General features: G+C 50.5%; 1 protein-coding gene across 1 annotated transcript in view; it reads left to right on the forward strand.

The window, feature by feature from the left end:
- Positions 1–7014: 7014 nt before the first annotated feature.
- CACNA1B (calcium voltage-gated channel subunit alpha1 B) overlaps positions 7015–17881 on the forward strand; it is a 281498-nt gene continuing 270631 nt past the window's right edge. The window contains exons 1-3 of the mRNA XM_041475194.1: positions 7015–7274; positions 10476–10581; positions 17524–17663. Coding sequence (XP_041331128.1) covers positions 7015–7274; positions 10476–10581; positions 17524–17663 — 506 coding nt within the window. The remainder of the gene's footprint in view (positions 7275–10475; positions 10582–17523; positions 17664–17881) is intronic.

Genomic DNA, 17881 nt, shown 5'->3' on the forward strand with positions numbered 1-17881 from the left:
TTTTTATTGTGTTTCTCCCTTTCCGTGTGCATTAACCTTTCAGATTTAGAAGGCTGTGCAGTGGGCATTGCTTTTTTTAAAGATTCCTATTATCTGTGCGTGCTGCATGGCTCGTGATCCAGTCCCAGACAGAGTGACAGCCATTCCCCCATTAACTGCAGCTCATTGAGCACTTCATCAGACCTTGAATTGGTGTCTTAGGTGGACTGGAGGTCCCGAGAGGGTTTGAAGCCTGGCTGAGTAGAGCACACTGCAGAGGAGGAGAGAACATCGCAGGATCATGGAACAGCTGAAACAGGGAAAACACGAGCAAAGGAATCTTGATGCCTGTTTTGAGATGGGGGAAATGGTGATTTAAAGGCTGGAGGTGTGGCTGTGTGCCCGGGGGTGTTAAAAGTGCTTGCGACAAAGCCTTGGGAGAACCCCAGGTGTCCTGGCCCTGGTTTCAGCACTTGGACAGCAAACCTCAGCTCTGTGAGAGCACAAACAGCAACACATCGGCCACAACAACTCCTGCTCCTGCAGAAAAGGGCCGACGTTACCACTGCCCTGGCTTTGCTTCTGTGTATGTCACATGTGAGTGAAGGTATCTGCAACCTCATCCAGGAAAAGTTAATTAATTACCCAATTTTTAAGGCGTCTTGCCCACATTTTTGCATGCATGATCCATTTTGGTTGTGCCATAATGAACTGAAGACCCCATAAGGGAAACAAATCCTTGTTTTCTGCCATCTGACCACATGGCACTAAACCCTATTCCCTTTCCTGGTTAAAAAGGGCAAATCCAGCTTGAAAATGGGAGTATTTGGGATGGCTCCAGAGCTAGTCCTGGGAACATTCCCTGTGGTGTTTTCCTGCAGAGGTGGTGCCGTGTGAGGTGGGTGCCACCACCCTGGCTCCAGCTGCACCCATGTTTCCAAAGGATGAAGGTGAATGCTCACTGACTGCAGCTGCAGAAATCACTGCTGTCATTGCTCCAGGTTGTTCTCTGCTCCATGGTGATGTCTTGGGCTTGCCCAGCCAGCTGTTTTCAGCTGCTCCAGAGCAAAGGCTCTTTTTTTTTGTTTTTTTAACTACAAAGAGGTTCTCTGTTCCCCATCCATGCCCTCGCTCAGGTGTGTGGCATAAGCCAGAGCCTGATCACTGATGTTGCAAACACATTTTGGCCACGTTTTTGTAGCTGTTGGGTGCAGAAACCTGCATGGCAGCTGCAGGGCTCTATTTTCTCCCTTAATTCCACAGCCACAGCCATCCTCCAGCTGAGGAAGGAGAAGGCCTTGAAATGTGGTGCTCTCCTTGTGTGGTCTTCAGTCCCCAAGTTCTTCAAACCTTCGGAGACCTTTGGGAATCTGGGCCCTCCTGCACTTTGTGTTTGGGCATTTCATCCCAAAACGTGGCAGCTGTGAGCATGGAGCTGTTTTCCTGACTGTTCATTTCTCTTCTTTGCCTGAAAAGTTTCTCTTGCCCATCACTGAGAGGATGAAAATCAATCTTTAATCAATGACAACGCTGAAACCTCCCAGGCAGGGTGTGACTCCTGCTGCAGTGGGATTGGACCCCTCATGCACTGGGAGCTTTGAGTAATGTCCAGCGAACTCCTGTGGGGAGAAAGCACAGAGGGGCTGGGTTTTTGTCCTCAGCTTGCATTAACCTTTGGGCAAGTGACTGGTGAAATTCCCAAATTTCTCTGCTTTTTTGCCCATCTGGCTCCAGATGTCGACCTGGTGCTCTGTCAGTTCTTAGGATGCTTCTGCCTCTTGGATTCCCAGAGTGAAGCTCATGCAGAGCTGAGCCTGTACACGACTCAAGTTCAGATAAAGTCAGATTTGAAAAGCTGTTTTGACATCGAGATGCTGAGAAGCATCCAGGCAAATGTTCAGAAGAGCCTAAGGAAAGGAGAGACCTGAATCTTAAGGAGGATTAGATGTCTAATCATTTACCACAGACAGATATGTACTGAAAGACAGGCAAAGACTCCCCAAATCTCCCTCTCCTGGTGATCAAGCCCTCAGTTAAATTGAGGTCCAAATAATGGAAGAGAAGGTGTGGTGTTGTCTTTCCCAGCTGGCTGGTCTTGGAGATCAATGGGGTAGAAATGAACTTAGAAATGCTGTGGAAAAATAAAAATATGAGGCTTGATATACTTTTAAGTCCCTTTTATCTCTCATGTTCTCACATTTCCCTGCCACAGGCACTGTCTGTGTGCAAATATGTTGCTTCCCCTGAAGCAAACCCTTTCTGGTGGTGCTGGAGCTCAGAAGGGGCTCTGAGCACCACAGAGGTGTCTTGTCCCTCTTCACCCCACGGGCAGCTTTGTGTCCCTGTCTCCTGTGATTTCCTGGTTATTTCCTATGAATTTTCCTGCATGGTGTTGTTCAAATATTTGTCCTGCTTGTTGAGGTATTGTCTGAGCTGAAAACCTTATTTTTGAGCTACCTGGGACTGAACTCAGCTGGCTCCTGCCACAGCCAGCAGCTGGGTTTGGAGTCGTGATCCTCCTACAAAGGAATTCAGTTCAAGAGGAGCAGCAGGAGCACAACAGCTCCAGGTCCCCTGGGGCTCGCAGGGTGGGGAGGGTGCTGAGCAGGGACTGCCGGCTCCTGCTTGCTCTCCCTGCCTGCTCTGGGCTCCAAGCACTGTACCTCCATTCCCCTTCCCTCAAATTCCAGCTGATTCTTTAAAAGCTGCCCTTGGTCTGTGGTGGCTTGGCAGAGCTGTGTGGTGCTGTGGGATGGGGATGGCTCCAGCCTGGGGGGTCTATGCAACCCCTCATGCTGAGGTGGGATTACTGTGCCAGCCTGGGGGCTGTGCCAGCAGTGCCCCCACCCCAAGGAATGAGCTCAGGGTCTCTCTTGCTCCACGTTTGTGCAGCAGCTGAGGGTAATTGGCCCTGGGGGTTTAGGACACTAAACAATGCCATGATCAGGACTTGCATAGGAGGAGCTGTATTTTCAAAAGCCTTCTTTTCCCTTTGTTCACTCTCTTATTCTTGAGAAAGAGTATCAGAGCATCTTCCTCATGGATTTTACATAACACCATTCTACATCCTCTGGCAGACCTGAGTGCCAGCTTTAACAATTTCCTCTGCCTGCATGGCAGCAGGATTTTCCTCCAGCACAGCTGGTGCAAAATGGGAATGAGGAGAGCAAGAATCCCTGGCCAGGAGCACCTTGGGAAGCTGCTTTTCTTGGCCTGAAGCTCTGAACCTTCCTGTGGGCTGGAAGGAAATGTGCAGTCTGTGTTGTTTGTTTATTTTTAAAGGAAATGTGCTCCTGGGAGCTGCTCTGCTTGGCAATACCCTGGATCCAGAGCCTCAAGATGGGATTGAAAAGGCTCCTCGGTTCCTCAGCCTTGCAAATTCTGAGTAACAGCCTACCTGCAGTTCCCTGAGCTCACCTGGACAAAAGCTGTGCTGGGGAGCTTTGACCTTCCCTCTGAGCTACTCCAGGTGTAGGGCAGGATCCAGGGAAGTCAGGGCATGGTGGGAGTCCTTTACTCTCTTGCAGGAAGAAATCTTTCTTATTGCTGTTTTTGCAAATGTCCTCCCTCTGTCCTGCTCAGAGGGGGATGTTGGGGTTGTGTCCCTAAATTTTAGCCACTGTTCCTCATGCTGGAAGCATCTGTAGCACAGCAAACTGGAAATCCACTTTGGATTTCCCCAGAAACCCCTCCAGAATTGGATCCAGAGATGGATCCAGACTGTCCCAGCAGCTCCTGGCAGCTGCCCTGCTGGGGCAAACAAACAGACCACGGGTGCCTGCCACGGTCCAGTGTCCCAGACACCTGGCAGGAGCACTCTTACCACTCTGGGCCATTTTCTCTGTCCTGGCTGTACCTTGGCAGATGGAAGTGCTACTCCATTAAGCCCAGTCACCTGCCTCAGGCTTGGGCTGGAAGTGAAAGTCCAGGGAAACGCTTGGTTGCCTGGCAAAGCTGCTCAGGGAGGAGGAAGGCTCCTTGCTAAGCAGTGCTGGAGAGCAGAGTGATTTACTCACCTCTGTCTTTGGGGCTTGTGAGGAGGAGTCACTCATGACCGAGTCCACTTTTAGAATTTTCCATGGAATGCTCTTTGCCCTCCCATAATGGGAGATTATGGATGTCTGACCTGTTTCAGTGCTCCAAATTTTTTGCTTTCTCTTAACTCCCCTGCTTTTCTCTTAATCTTAAAAAGCCCAACTAAATCCTGACGCTTCCTCTCTCAAAGCCAAATAATCCTTGCAATTGCAATCTCCTTCTCTTCTTTAAGGCTTTCAGTGCTTAAGGTCTGTGTGATCTTCCTTAGGGTGTGAAAAAAAACAATCCAGGAAAAAGCCCTGAGCATGCAGATTGAGGAAAGGGCAAACTGGTTTAACAGAGCATCCTCACGACACGCTCACATCATTTCCTCACTGTCACGAACACCCCCACTGCCCTGGCTGCAGATTTCACTGCAGTGCTGTGGTGGGGAGTTTGTTCTGGGAGAGGCAGAGTGGTTTGGTGGCTGTAGGAGGAGAGAAGGGGATGTGGAGGTCAGGATTTTCCCTGAGTCTCAATAAGACCTAATGCAAAAGGCAGCTTTTTTTTTTTTTTTTTTTTCTTTTTTTTTTTTTTTTTCCTTCCTTTTCAGAGCTGTTGTGTCATCCATCCCCCTGATTCTGTAAGCACAAGAGGATGAAGATTTTGGAAACCAATGTATTTTTTTGCCTCCATATACTGATTTCCATCTGGAGAGGTGAGGGGTTATTGAAAATGGCATTTCCTCTTCTAGTAGTCACTGAGAAAAAGTCAGGTTTTTCTACTGAGGAAGGATGTAGGAGATATAGTGGCCAGAAGCACAAAAGTGAAATATTAAACCACCAAGCAAGTAAGTAAGTTTAATAAAAATGAAACAAGTAAATAAATCAGCTGGGGGAAACTTGACTATCAGGTGAAAGATAAATCCATCATAGGATAAAATACATTCACAAAATAAGGGAACTTTCCCATTTGTGTGGCTCAGTTGAGCAGTGCTCAGGGGTGAAGATCCTCGGAGGAAACACTCATTTGAATCTCTGCCCAGGGTCTGTCTGAGTGGAACAAGGATGCTGAACCACTCCAGCACCTGTCTCCGGGCAAAGTTTTTCCCAAAGACTCCAGCACTCAGCTTAATCTGCAAATTACCTAAACCTGGGGAGGGTAAAAAGGTCTTTTATTGCATTGCCAGCAAGTGTAGGGGAAGGCAATCTCCAGACCGGAGGGGCTCTCGCTGCCCTGGTCCGCAGGGCTCGCAGGCCTCTGTCGGTGTCGGGGGCTGCCGGTTCCTGCTGCGTGCGACCCTGGAGGCAGCAGGATGTGATTCACCTCCTTCCCTCGCTGTTTTCCGTGCCTCGGAGCCGCTCCTGGCTCCCCTCGGCTGCCGGTGCCGCCTCCGGGAGCGTCTCCTGCCTGTGCTGCAGTGTGCGAGAGCCCTTCAGACACCGAGCCCCGGTGTAAGGAGCTGGTTCCTTCCGGAGAGTCACCCTTTGCGTCTTGCCAGACCTTATTCGTGTCACTTGTGGCTGCTGCCAGCCCTCTGACTGGCTCCTGAAGCAAGCAGATGTTATTGCTCCAGGCTTGCCTGGTCGGTGGGTTGGTTTTGCACTGAGCTTGGATGACTAAGGCAAAAAACACATTAGCAGCAGAGTCCAGGCTTTCCTTGCTGTGGAGGAAGTGAAAATGTCCCCCTGTTGACAGCCCTGACTTCTCCAGAGGGTCCTTCTCAAAGTTAACAGTTTCTACCCCAAATTTAGCCTAAAATGCAAAAGCATTTCCTCGCCAGCTACTGCAGTGACTGTTGCCGTGCGGCGCTCCAGGAACAAGGAGGAGTTATCTCTCTGACTTGTGCTGGAGGGAAGCAACAGAGGGTGTTGGAATAAACAGGATTAAAGGATTTCATCCATAAATACAGGATTAAAGGTATCCAGCGCTCTGCAGGAGTCATTCAAACCAAGGAGAAACAAAGTAAGTTGTGCAGAAGGGCGCAGCTCTGCTTGCAGCCAGCCCGTGCCGCACATTCCCGCACCGCCCCGGCGCCGTGAGCGCTGCGGGCACCGCATCCCCCGCCCCGCACCCGCCCGTGCCCGGCCCCGAGCCCCCGGGGGCTGCCAGCTGAGCACCCCCTCGCCCCGCACCCCAATTCACATTGATCCCCCCCACCCGCGGGGGTCTGAGGGCGCCGGCGGGGTGACGGGAGCCGCGCTGCCCAGGGCTGCCCGCACCGCGGCTCGGGGCACCCGTGGGGGCAGCAGCTGGGCAGCGCACATCTGGGCAGCGCACATCTGGGCAGCGCACAGCTGGGCGGCGGCGCGCAGGCGCGGGGGCTGCCTCGCCTGTGCCCCCCACCCATCCGAGCGGCGGCACCCCCGGCCGGAGCTCTGCGCGCCCGCGGAGCGCTGCGCAGGGGCGGGGGGGATCGAGCCCTCCTTCCCCCGGGGAGTGGCCGCGGCTCCGCCGTATTTACCGGGGTGGGCGGCGGCGGCCGGGCCGGGCCGGCTCCATCCTCCCTCCCCGCCCGCCCCCCGGTGCCGGTGACTGGAGCGGGCGGAGCCGCGGCGGCCGATTGGCTCCGGGCATCACATGCGGCGGGGCCGGGCCGTGCCGGAGCCGTGCCGGGCTGGGCTGGGCACGGCGGAGCGCTCCCGCGGCGAGCACGGCAGCAGCGCAGCCCCTTCCCAGCACAGCGCCCCGTCGCCGAAGGGACCGCGGCCACCGCGGGCACCCCCCGCCGCCCCGGCCATGAGGTCGGGCCGGAGAGACGCCACCTGTGCCGGGAGGTGAGCAGAGCCCCGGAGCCTTCCTCCTACCCCCGGGCAGCCACAGCTGCGGGGAAGCGCAGGGGGTGGAGGAAGGAAAAGGGATATTTTTTGTTTTATTATATATCGATCTATTTTTGCCGCGATCGATCCCGATCCCGCAACTGAAGCCCCCGGAGGGAGAAGTGCTGCGCGCTGTGATGCGTCTTCCTCTCGCCTCGGCTGCCAGTTTGGATTGTAGCGCCCGGCTCCGTGCACTGCGAGGATGGCTCGGTTTGGGGATGATCTGCCAACCCGCTATGGAGGTGGAGGGCCGGCCGGGGCTGGAAGAGGGAGCAGCCGGCAAGGTGGCCCCCAAGCCGGCCAAAGGATGTATAAACAGTCGATGGCTCAGAGAGCCAGGACTATGGCTCTCTACAACCCCATCCCTGTCAAACAGAACTGCTTCACAGTCAACAGATCCCTCTTCATCTTCAGTGAAGATAATGTTATACGGAAATATGCCAAGCGAATAACAGAGTGGCCATATCCTTTCAGGGAGGCTGTGTGGGCACGGGGGGAAGGTGGGGAGGAGGAGAGGGAGGCTGAGGGGCAGAGACCCCTCTAGGCAGCGCAGGGAGAGTGTCTGCTGTTGATGGAGACGGTGTGATCAGGCTGTGCCATGGGTGTGTGTGCTGGGGAGCCGTGTGCCCGACATGGTGCACAGCCGTGGCAGTGGGAATATGGGAATCAGGGAATCAGGGAATCGCTTCCGTGGGAGCACCGAGGGTCCTTTTGGTGTGCTTGATGCCGGGGGTGTGTGTAAGCCATGTCAGGGTGTCTTTAGGAGCGAGATGTACACAGGTGCATGGACTGACATTTCCTACAATTCAAGTCAGGTTCTGTGAGATTTGTGCCTGTGAGTCCTGATTTTTATTTCCATCTTGGAGCCTTTCAACTCTTCTGTCTTCCTGTGAATAGAAGAAGGAATGTTGGATAAAAATGGTGACACCTTAGCATCGAAGCTGCATTGATAGTAGGGGACATTGAGAGCTCAGGTAAATCCCAGGAATGCAATCATTGCAGCTCGGTTTTAGCACATCCCCTCCGGAATCCATTTGAATCAACATGAATCATGGCACTTTGATTAGGTGCATAGCCTAAGCTTAGGCTGCACGAAAAAAAAAAAGAAATTAAAATTAGCAAAGCCTTGTGGCAGAAGGAGGCAGTAAGTGGGGAGAAGGATCATCTGCTGTATTGTGAAAGGGGCAGATGCTTTCTGTCTGAGACCCAGCTCCCAGGCCAAGTGAGCTGCAGTGGGAAGGGGGCTTTGCTCGGAACGATGGTTGTAAGCAGAGGGGAGCAGGCTGAGGCTTCCAGGGAGCAGATTTTGTGTGTGTGTGTACCGGAGTGCTTTACACTGGGGGTCTCAGGGGAGCCGGTTGTTTTCTTTTCATTTCATATCACACCCCTATTAATCCCCAGCTAACAGCAGCACGGCCTCCTCCCAGCCTCCTAGCAACACTTTCAGTTGCCACACAGGCCAGCTCCTGCTTAGACTTCCCCAGTTTTCACTTCCTGAGGGGCTAACAGGAAAAATACACCAGTGGAGTCAATGCACTTCCCTTCTCTCCGAACACACACAAACACGTATTGATCTTTCTGTCCATATTACACAATCCCAGCGATTGCTGCATTTCCTCATCTATTTCTCCTTCCCTGCATTTAACTCTGGATAAACAAGCCCCAAACCCCCGGTGGCAGGCAGAGCATCGCCTTGACTGCGCGGGTAGACTCAGTCTTTCCCTCCCCTGCCTCCTGGGCGATTCGGCTGCATCTTTCCGGGGGATGCGGGGAGGGGACTCCCAGTGCTGCGGAGCCGCCGGGACCGGCGGGGCCACCGGCGCTTCCCCGCGCCGGAGCGGCGGGGCCGGCGGGGCCGGCGGGCGGGCGGGGCCGGGCGCTGTCCGCGGTGTTGGGTTGAGCTGACCCCGGTGCTGAAAGCCGGCTGACCACGGTGCTGAAAGCAGGCTGACCGTGGTGCTGAGCCGAGCTGACCACGGTTCTGTATCTGGGCTGACCATAGTGCTTGAGCTGAGCTGATGGTGGTGCTGAGCGCAGTGCTGGGATGAGCTTATCACGGTGTTTGGGCTGAGCTGACCACGGTTTTGAAGCCAGGATGACCATAGTGCTGAGCTGAGCTGACCACGCTGTTGAAGCCAGGTTGACTGTGGTGCTAAGTTGAGCTCACCGTCGTGTCGAGCTACGCTGACCATGGTTCTGAAGCCAGGCTGACCACAGCAGTGAGCTGAGCTGACCACGGTGCTCGGATGAGCTTATCACGGTGCTGAGCTGTGCTGACCACGGTTCTGAAGTCAGGCTGACCACAGCAGTGAGCTGAGCTGACCACGGTGCTGAGCTGAGCTCATTGTGATGCTAAGCTGGGCTGATGGTGGTGCTGAGCCAGGCTGACCACGGTGCTGAGCTGAGCTCCTCGCAATGCTGAACCAATCTCTCCACGCTGCCAAGCCGAGCTCTTCGGGCTGAGCTGAGCCCCCCAGGGTGTTGAGTCTGCGGCTCGGCTCGGCGCTGTCCCTGGTGCTGAGCTGAGCTCTCCGCTGTGCTCAGAGGAGCTCCCCATGGTGTTGAGCTGAGCTCTCTGTGGTGCTGGGTCCCTCTCCCCACAGTGTTGGGTCCATCTCCTCGTGGTGCTGGGTCCATCTCTCCATGATGCTGAGCCCATCTCTCTGTGGTGCTGGGTCCATCTCCCTGCGGTGCTGAGCCCATCTCTCTGTGGTCTTGGTCCATCTCTCTGCAGTGCTGGGTCCAGCTCTCCATGGTGCAGAGCCCATCTCCACGCAGTGCTGGGTTCATCTCTCCATGGTGCTGGTTCCATCTTTCCGTGGTGCTGGTTCCATCTCTCCACAGTGCTGGGTTCATCTCTCCATGGTCCTGGTTCCATCTTTCTGTGGTGCTGGTTCCATCTCTCCACAGTGCTGGCTCCATCTCCCCGTGGTCCTGGGTCCATCTCCCCGTGGCGCTGGTTTCATGTCACCATGGTGCTGAGCAGAGCCATCGCCACCCTCAGCCGCCGCTGCTGCCTGTGGCACGGCTCCACCCTGGGAGAGCGGGGGCTCGGCACAGTTCAGGGTGGGAGACGATGGCAAAAAGCAAGGGGGGACCTGGTGCCGGATTTGGATTCTTTTCCCTCCTCACTTCCATCCTACATACCAAAAGGGCACTGAGGGTTTTATTTTCACTGAGAGTGGACATTGCAATAGTAATTCATGTTTTAGACCTGGGTAGGTACTTTAAATTGAACTTTTTGTGCCCATCACTTATTTGCACCATGTGCTGAAGTTAAATGTTTCTGAAGAAAAATTCAGCAGATGGTGTTTAGTTGTATAAGCTATTTGGAGGCAATTTAGCTTATCAATCTCAGTGAAAATCAATAGATATTAATAGCTTTTCTTTCCTTTGGACCTTTCACTTTCTTGCTCCCGGATTCCTTGAGCAGCTCAGATTGTATGTGAGTCTCTAACTCTCTTAAAGAAGTGCCAGTTTCCTACTTCTCTTCCAAACATACCCCAGAAAGAACTGAAGAAGTCAAGGAGATCATATGTCTTAAAAAAAAAAAAAATGAGAAACCTTAGAATGCTCAATTAATCTAACTCTGTGGGTAGAAACAGAATTTGGATGGGGTTCTTCTCATATTGTCCAGTGTCTTCTTTAACTTCTGGTCCTCACTCCATTTGAATACATGATTTTAGCTACAATCATAGCCAATTGTATTGTGCTGGCTCTGGAACAACATTTGCCGGATGGAGACAAGACACCGATGTCAGAGAGACTGGTGAGTTTCATTCATTCATTTTCATTTTCCCCCCCGGTCTAATACAAAAAACAATCTGCCACTGGGTGTTGGGAGTGTTTGGATCTATTTTAAAGATTCATACGTAAACAGACAGGCATTGATCTGACAATCAGAAAAAATTTGTCACAGCAAGGATAACTGTCCCCTCCCGATCCCATCTGCACAAGAATGCTTCATCACTCCAGCCAGCCCTGCCCAGACATGGGAGAGAGCTGGACCTTGTGTTATGATCAGAAGGGCTTCAAACTTAGGTTTCCTCTAAACCTGGACAGGAAGGAGCTGAGCAATGTTTAGAATTATCTTTGGAATCAAACGAACTTCTGTGTAATTTTAATTTTCCCAGGGAGTGGTAGAACAGACCTTTTAGGATTTGTGTGTCTCTTCCTGCCACAGCACAGATCCTTCAAAGCAAACTTTAGGTTCAGATGATTACACTTCCTTTCCAAAAAAAAAAAAAAAAAAAAAAAAAAAAAACAACAACAACAAAAAAGCAACCAGCTTTCAGAGAAAAATAATTTACCCACAGGCTTTATGGTAATGAGTCCAATTACCTTATTTCAAAAGAAAATAGAAGAATAGCTTCAAAATATTTCTCCCATTTATCATCACTGTAGGAAAACCGTGTAATTCTTGGTTTGATTTTTCTCCTACTTTTAATGATCTGGAATGTCTTGCATGCCTAAATGCATTAATCCTGGTCCATGTTCAAAGGATGGGTAAATAGGGATCCATATGTGTTTTCCATGTAGATGCTATATTATGCAAACAAAGATAACATTAGGCTTTCTGCCAGAAATGAGAGCTTCTGAATAGTGGTTGCTGCAGTTCCCAAGGATGGCCCATGCCAGTGGGCAACTCTCACCATCTCATCCTCCAGAAGCAGGGAAAAGTGTGTCAGTGAGGAATTTGGAGAGTCAGGGTCAGAATTTGGTGCTGGTTTGGACATGGATCCACTCGTGCTGGCTGACCTCCTGCACAGGGCTTGTTTTCTCTCTCCGTTGGAATTCTTTTTAATCAAGAAGATGAGAGGATTGATTCAATGATTGTATGTAGATCTTTCTGCCATTAAATCTGTCTTTGTGTGCTTTGGGGTTGGTTGGCAAGGCCAGCCTCGGGGTGTGAGCAAAGCACAGGTTTAGAGCCAGGACTGAGCTGGGGAAGTGCCTTCTGTGGCTATAAACATAAGCAAAAGCAGTTTCAGGGACGTTCTGGCTTGGCAATCCTTTGGTTCATGTTGGTTTTATGTTTGTCTGTATCCCTCGATTTATAAGGGCATCCTAGAGGCATTTTACTGTCCTTTTCCCTAGTGTATTAATTCCATTTTACAGCATACACCCCTTCAGATTCCTGCCTAAATCATTCCAAAGAGGGGCACTGGCATTGCCACCGAGCAGTGTGAGAGAGATCAGTGAGTTAAATGCACAATCTCTGCCCTGCTGGCTCTGCCTCAGACTGGAAAGAAGAATTAATCCCTCATTTTTGTCCCAAGCACCAGTATGTTTGATTCAGATATCCTGAAGCCATTTTAACTACAGCACATTTATAACTCTGAAGTATAAAGTGATTTTTCATAGAGTAGCACTGAGAATCTTTACAAGTCATGAAATACTTTTTATTTTCAACATAAGCTGGAAAGAATAAGCATTGTGAGTAAGAAAATCGGTCTTCTAGTTTTCAAAGTGAAGCCTCTTTAGAATTATTCTTTTACTTCTATAAATTGGAAGTTGTTTCATCCAAAATGTTACAAATCTGTGTTAAACCACAGAGGGGAAACGTTCCCATACATTTCTTATACATTTTCAGGTTTGTTCAGCCAAATTCTAAGTCCATGCAGAACAGCAGGTGCTTTATTGCTGTCTTTAGCAGGAATGGAATTGGTCTTTTTTTGGGCAATGGTTAATGGATATGGCTTTTTTTTTTCTCCTAGTTTCATTAAAATCTCCAAATTGGAGATCATCAGTGAAGAGTAAATCAGATATTAAGGATATGAGGAACACATCACAAGACTTTTGTGACTGGGAGATGTTGGCAGAGTTGTTGAAGGAAAACTGAAGTTGCCCAGATAATTTGTTCCACAGAAACAAAGTAAAAAAAAGATTGTCTGTTTGTTAAAGCTGAGGAAAAAAGGGAGGAGCCCATGCAAACACTTTAATTATTTTTGTCTTTTAATCAAAATTTTCCTCTATTTATCTCCCCAAGAGCCAGCAGTGCTGCAGCACCCGGCTGTTTTTTGTGCTCCTGTTATTGTCGAACAGGGTTAACTGAGCACATGTACAGTACATGCACTATTCCAAGATTTTGAATGTCTGAGTTAGGAAAATTCTCAGAATGCACTGAAAAGCATTACTTGGCTTTGGGCTGGAAATTCTGGTCAAAATCAGGGCTCTGAGAAAGCCTCAGTCTGGAGGCTGAGGAACAAACTCATTCTTCTACCAGCAGCAGACTGACCTACCCCGAGGCTCTTTCCTGCTCTGAGCTGGAAGTCTCACATGCTCTGGATGCTGGGAATGTTCCCCTCCCACCAGGAATAGTCCAGTGGAATAGCTTTGCCCCTGTCCATCTCCACCCAGTCAGCCTCCCTCTACCCCAAATATTGCATTGTTTGTATGCACGGGAGTGATGCAGCTGCAGAGATGCTGAGGGAGCTGTTCTGAGCAGCCCAGAGCCTGGTGGTGAGAGCTCCAAATGTGGGGAATGGGAACTTCCCATCCCAGCCCCCATGGCTACCTTGCTCACAGGGCTCTTGGCTGTCCACACCAAGACCCCCTTCCCTCTCTGTCTTTTTCCTAATTGTTCAGTTTCCCATGAGGAGCTCCAGGAGATCTCTCCCAGAAGGACAGTGATGATTTCAGAACTTGCAGGACAGGAACTCTCTTTTCTGCCCTGCCCTGCCCTGGGGCAGGCCCTGTTGGAAGGCACCAGCCTGTCATAGGCGAGATGAAGACAATATAAAGCAACACACTCCATTTTCAGAAGGCTCCAAAATGTTTTTACCATAGCATGCATGCTTTTTCTACATTCTTACAAAACTCAGAAGTTTACTCATTGCTCAGGAAAGAAAACAAAGTGCTCATTGGAACAGGCAGTTGCAGGTTTCTCTTCTCTTTATCCTTCTTTCTTTCTTGCTTTCTGTGTCAACAACCTTGGTAGAAAATTCTTTCAGGCATGAACGTGGATCCTCTTATCAAACTTCTCTCTGGCTCACAGAAGTCACTGTAAAACCTCTTCCACACCAGAGAGGCTGTGGGATATTCACTGCAGGCTCAGGGCGTTTGGCTCCCCTGGGTGTTTTGGATGTGGGGACAGAACATCACATTTCCCACATTTTCAGCATGACAGCTCTGGCAATTTACTAATGGATTTAATGCTTTCTCCCATCCACAGGCACTTAGAGCAGTAATATGTGAGCTGCTCATATTAACCTTTGCATGAACAAAGCCTTTCACACCCAAACCTCTCCAGGCTGTCACATCTGAAGGCCAAAGAAAGACACTAGGACGCGAAGTAGGAATGGTAATGACTTTCCAGACTCAGAAGTTGTTTCTGATCAGAAACATATTGATTAAATGTGTGTTTGGCCCAGCCTCAAGCTCTGCTGTGTCCACAGCAAACAACTTGCTGGCACAGCTCTGGCTGTTGCCCAGATTCTCTGCCCTCCTTCCAAGTACGCACAGGGATCCTCATCATCACCTGCTCTGCCCCTCTGGAACCCGAGCAGGGCCACAGCCTTTGGTCTGATGGGGCTTCAGGGTGTCCCAGCAGGGACTCTGAGCTGAGGCAGGGCCATTTCAGTGCTGCACAGGGAATTCAGCCATGTCCTTCCCTCCTTCCATCACACATAGTCAGGCAAATCCATTTTTTTTTCAGCTGCAGGACCTTTCCCTAGTGGGGCGTAAATTTTATTTTTCATCTTATTGTCACTGCCCTGATTCTTGGGCTGAATCAGTATAAATTTAGGCAGGCTTTAGAAAAGACCTTCTCTCTTTTGCCTCTTATGTCCCCAGCTACTCTCTGCCAACCCTACAGATGAGAGTTTTCCTTTGTAATAAATACCCAAATCCATCTGCGAGCCTTCCTGCTTCCTTAGAAGCTGACAAAAACTCCTGACCCACTTCCTAAGAGCTCTGTGCAGCCCTAGCTTTGGGAAGAGCACATCCCATCCAACCCTGGAGTACCTGGAGCCTGGCTCTTTAAAGCTGGGAGCTGTAATCACCAGGCACCTGACCTAGATTGAGCAGAGACTGGAGTAGATACCAGGCTTCAAGGAAGTGAGGGAGTAATGTGGAGGAGTGGATGTGGGTAAAGGTAGCTTTTTTTGTGTGTCTCAGAAGAGCTATTTTTAGAGGCATGCGAGTAGTTGTGGGATGGGGATTTGGGATGGGCTGGGAGGCCTTTGTGTGCAGACATTATCTGGAGCTGTTGAGCCAGGAGCTGTGGGGGGTGTTGAGGAACAGGTGGATTGGGCTGTCAGAGGGCTCCTGTGTCCATGAGGAGTTGTAAGGAACTTCTCCCAGAATCACATAGGATGATTTCTGACTTCTTCTCCCTTATTCCCTCTTTTCTGTGCTGGGTTGGAGCCCTGCGATGCCTCCAGCTCTTGCTGTGGAGCAGCTGCTGGAAGAAGATGTGTATTGTAGGATTTCTGTTGAAGGTCATAAAAGGTCTGGTGGCCTTTGTTTCTAATTCTCTGTGGGTAAACAGCTCTGAGATGGGCAGCTGGAGGTCTGGCAGGGGTGGCTCCTGTGTCCTCTGAGAAGCAATAGTGAGGGACAGAGTGCTTGGAGGTGCTGCTGCTTGTGCAAACCCCTCCTTGGCTGGAGGGGAAGCCAGTTTGGGGGCTGGGTTTTCATTTTCTGCTCTCCATTTCAGCCAGGGACCCACTGTGAGCTTAACAGGCCCCTGCTCTGTTTTGCTGCCTGGCCAGCCAGCACCTGTGTGTGTCTCTGCAGGTGACTGTCACCTCCCCACAGGGGCAGGGCAGGTGGAACTGCTGGGACTGTGAGGTCAGAAAGGTGAGGGGAATAGAGGTAACACGGGGTGAAAGATGGAATGGTGGAAGAGCTGTTCCCACGGAGGTGTGTGGGGATATGGGGAACAGAACTCCAATTCAGCAGCTGATGGAAAAAGCCTCTCCAGGGCTTGTGTTTTCCAGCAGCTTGGAGGCATCCTCAGAGATTGGAGCTCTCTGCTGGACTTGCTGAGCTGGGTCATGTCCAGCCAAGCCTCCTTGTGAGGGCTGTGCTGTCATGTTACAGATCCCAGCGTGGGTCAGGCTGGAGGGGACCACAGAGGGTCACTGGTGCCACGTCCCTGCTCCAGCAGGGCCACCCCAGAGCACAGGGCACAGGGCTGATGGTTCTGGAATATTCCCAGTCAGGGAGAGCCCACAGCCTCCCTGGGCTCTGCTCAGGGCTGGCACTGCCCAGGGCAGCAGTTCTGCCTCCTGGGCAGGGAATTGCTGGGCTCAGGCCCTGCCCGGGGCTCTGGGGCCATCGCTGGGCTTGGGGCAGAGCTGGGCCTGCTCTGACCTCTGCAACAGGGACAGACTGGGACAGATGGGGACAGACAGACAGGGACACCCAGGGGCACACAGGGCTGAGGGCCCCTCTCAGTATCACGTCTCGAGGCTGAACAGGCCCAACTTTTAGGGGTGAAAACCTCAATCTCTGGAGAAAGTGCTGTCCTGAAGCGTGGGCCTGTGCCAGAGCTGAGCAGGAGTTGCTGTGCTTGTGTCAAACCTGTTTCTTCCCTGGTTCTGGGACCACAAGCCTCGACATTCCTGCTCTTTTCCATCAGAGAACAAACAATCCCCTATTGGCATTGGGAGAATTGCAAAATACAAACAACTACACCTCAAACAGCAGCTCAGCTTTTTGGTTCTGGTGGCCAGAAATGCCAAAGCCACTGGAAAAGAGATTTCTAATCTCTCAGCGTGGAAGTTTGCTTCTTATTTGGGTAGGGCTGCTTTACTTCCACTGGATTCAAATGAAAACCAGGATCTGAGGCACATTTGGAAATTGGTTACTGGTGCCAAAGCTGACAAACAAGTTCTTGAAATTGATGCCCATTGCTTTTACATCTTGCTTTGTTCTCGTTTCTTGCCCAAATCTTCCCTCCGAATGTGAATGCTTCCATTTGGCACTGAATTTGTGTTGGAACTCCAGTCAATAAAGTCTAATCCTGAGAGATCTGGTGCAGAGATGGAATAAAAGGTTCAGCAAAACTGTAGAGACCAAGCTTGATTTTCAGTGTAGTGAGCAAGGACACGAATCTGCAATCCCAGGGGATGTATTAGTCTGCACCATGGACTCCAGACACAAATCTTGCTGCTCCTGCTGTTCATGGGAGGGGTTGGGGATTTCTCCCTGAACCACATCCCCAGTGAAAGGAAAACAAATGAGGCTGCAGCTGTGAAAACTGATAAAATGGAGGAGAAGGAGCAAAGAAAGAACTGATGGAATAAATGATAAATAAATAATTTCCTGTCAGTGCAGTCAGGCTTGCTGTGGCTGGCTGTTGGTCCCCAAGACACCCTCTTGTTTCAGGTCCCTGGATGAGTTGTGGAACATCTTCCATGCCAATAACTCCAGAAACCTGTCATCTCTAATTTCAATATACCCTTAGAGCAAAATTTCCGCATGAAAATTCCCTCCAGAACATTCCATAAAGGTGGAAAGTGTGGCGTGAAACCATCAGGATGAAGGCCAATAGGATTGCCAATTTGTAAAGAAAATTCATTTCAGAGAAATAATAATGAAATTCCTCTGTGAGCTTACTTCCAACAAACTTAAACCTTTAATTTCAGCTCTGTTCAAAGAATGGAAATGTGTGAAGTTGCTGCCTGTAGCTGTTTAGAGGACTGGTTATCACAGCAGGAACATGGATATCTCCTTGACTCCTTTAATTTCCCTTCTTTTCCAGGATGACACTGAGCCGTACTTTATTGGAATATTTTGTTTTGAAGCTGGTATCAAAATCATTGCTCTGGGCTTTGTTTTTCACAAAGGCTCTTACCTGCGCAATGGCTGGAATGTGATGGATTTTGTCGTGGTCCTCACAGGGTAAGTGACCTCCTCTCCCCCTGAGCTTAACGGGGCTCTCACCCCGATTTGTGCTGTTTGTTTACTCTGGGTTGGGCTGGGATTGACTGGAGTGGAGTAGCACTAAAATCCTGCATTTCTGGCTGTAGTAAATCCAAAGAACGGCTCTTGTGCTGAATGAGTCACTTGCCAAGCATTTGAACCAACTCAAAAGTGGGTTTGAGGATATTTCTTTGTAG

This window comes from Pyrgilauda ruficollis, unplaced genomic scaffold (genome assembly GCF_017590135.1).
Source record: "Pyrgilauda ruficollis isolate IOZ18807 unplaced genomic scaffold, ASM1759013v1 scaffold34, whole genome shotgun sequence".
NCBI lineage: Eukaryota > Metazoa > Chordata > Aves > Passeriformes > Passeridae > Pyrgilauda > Pyrgilauda ruficollis.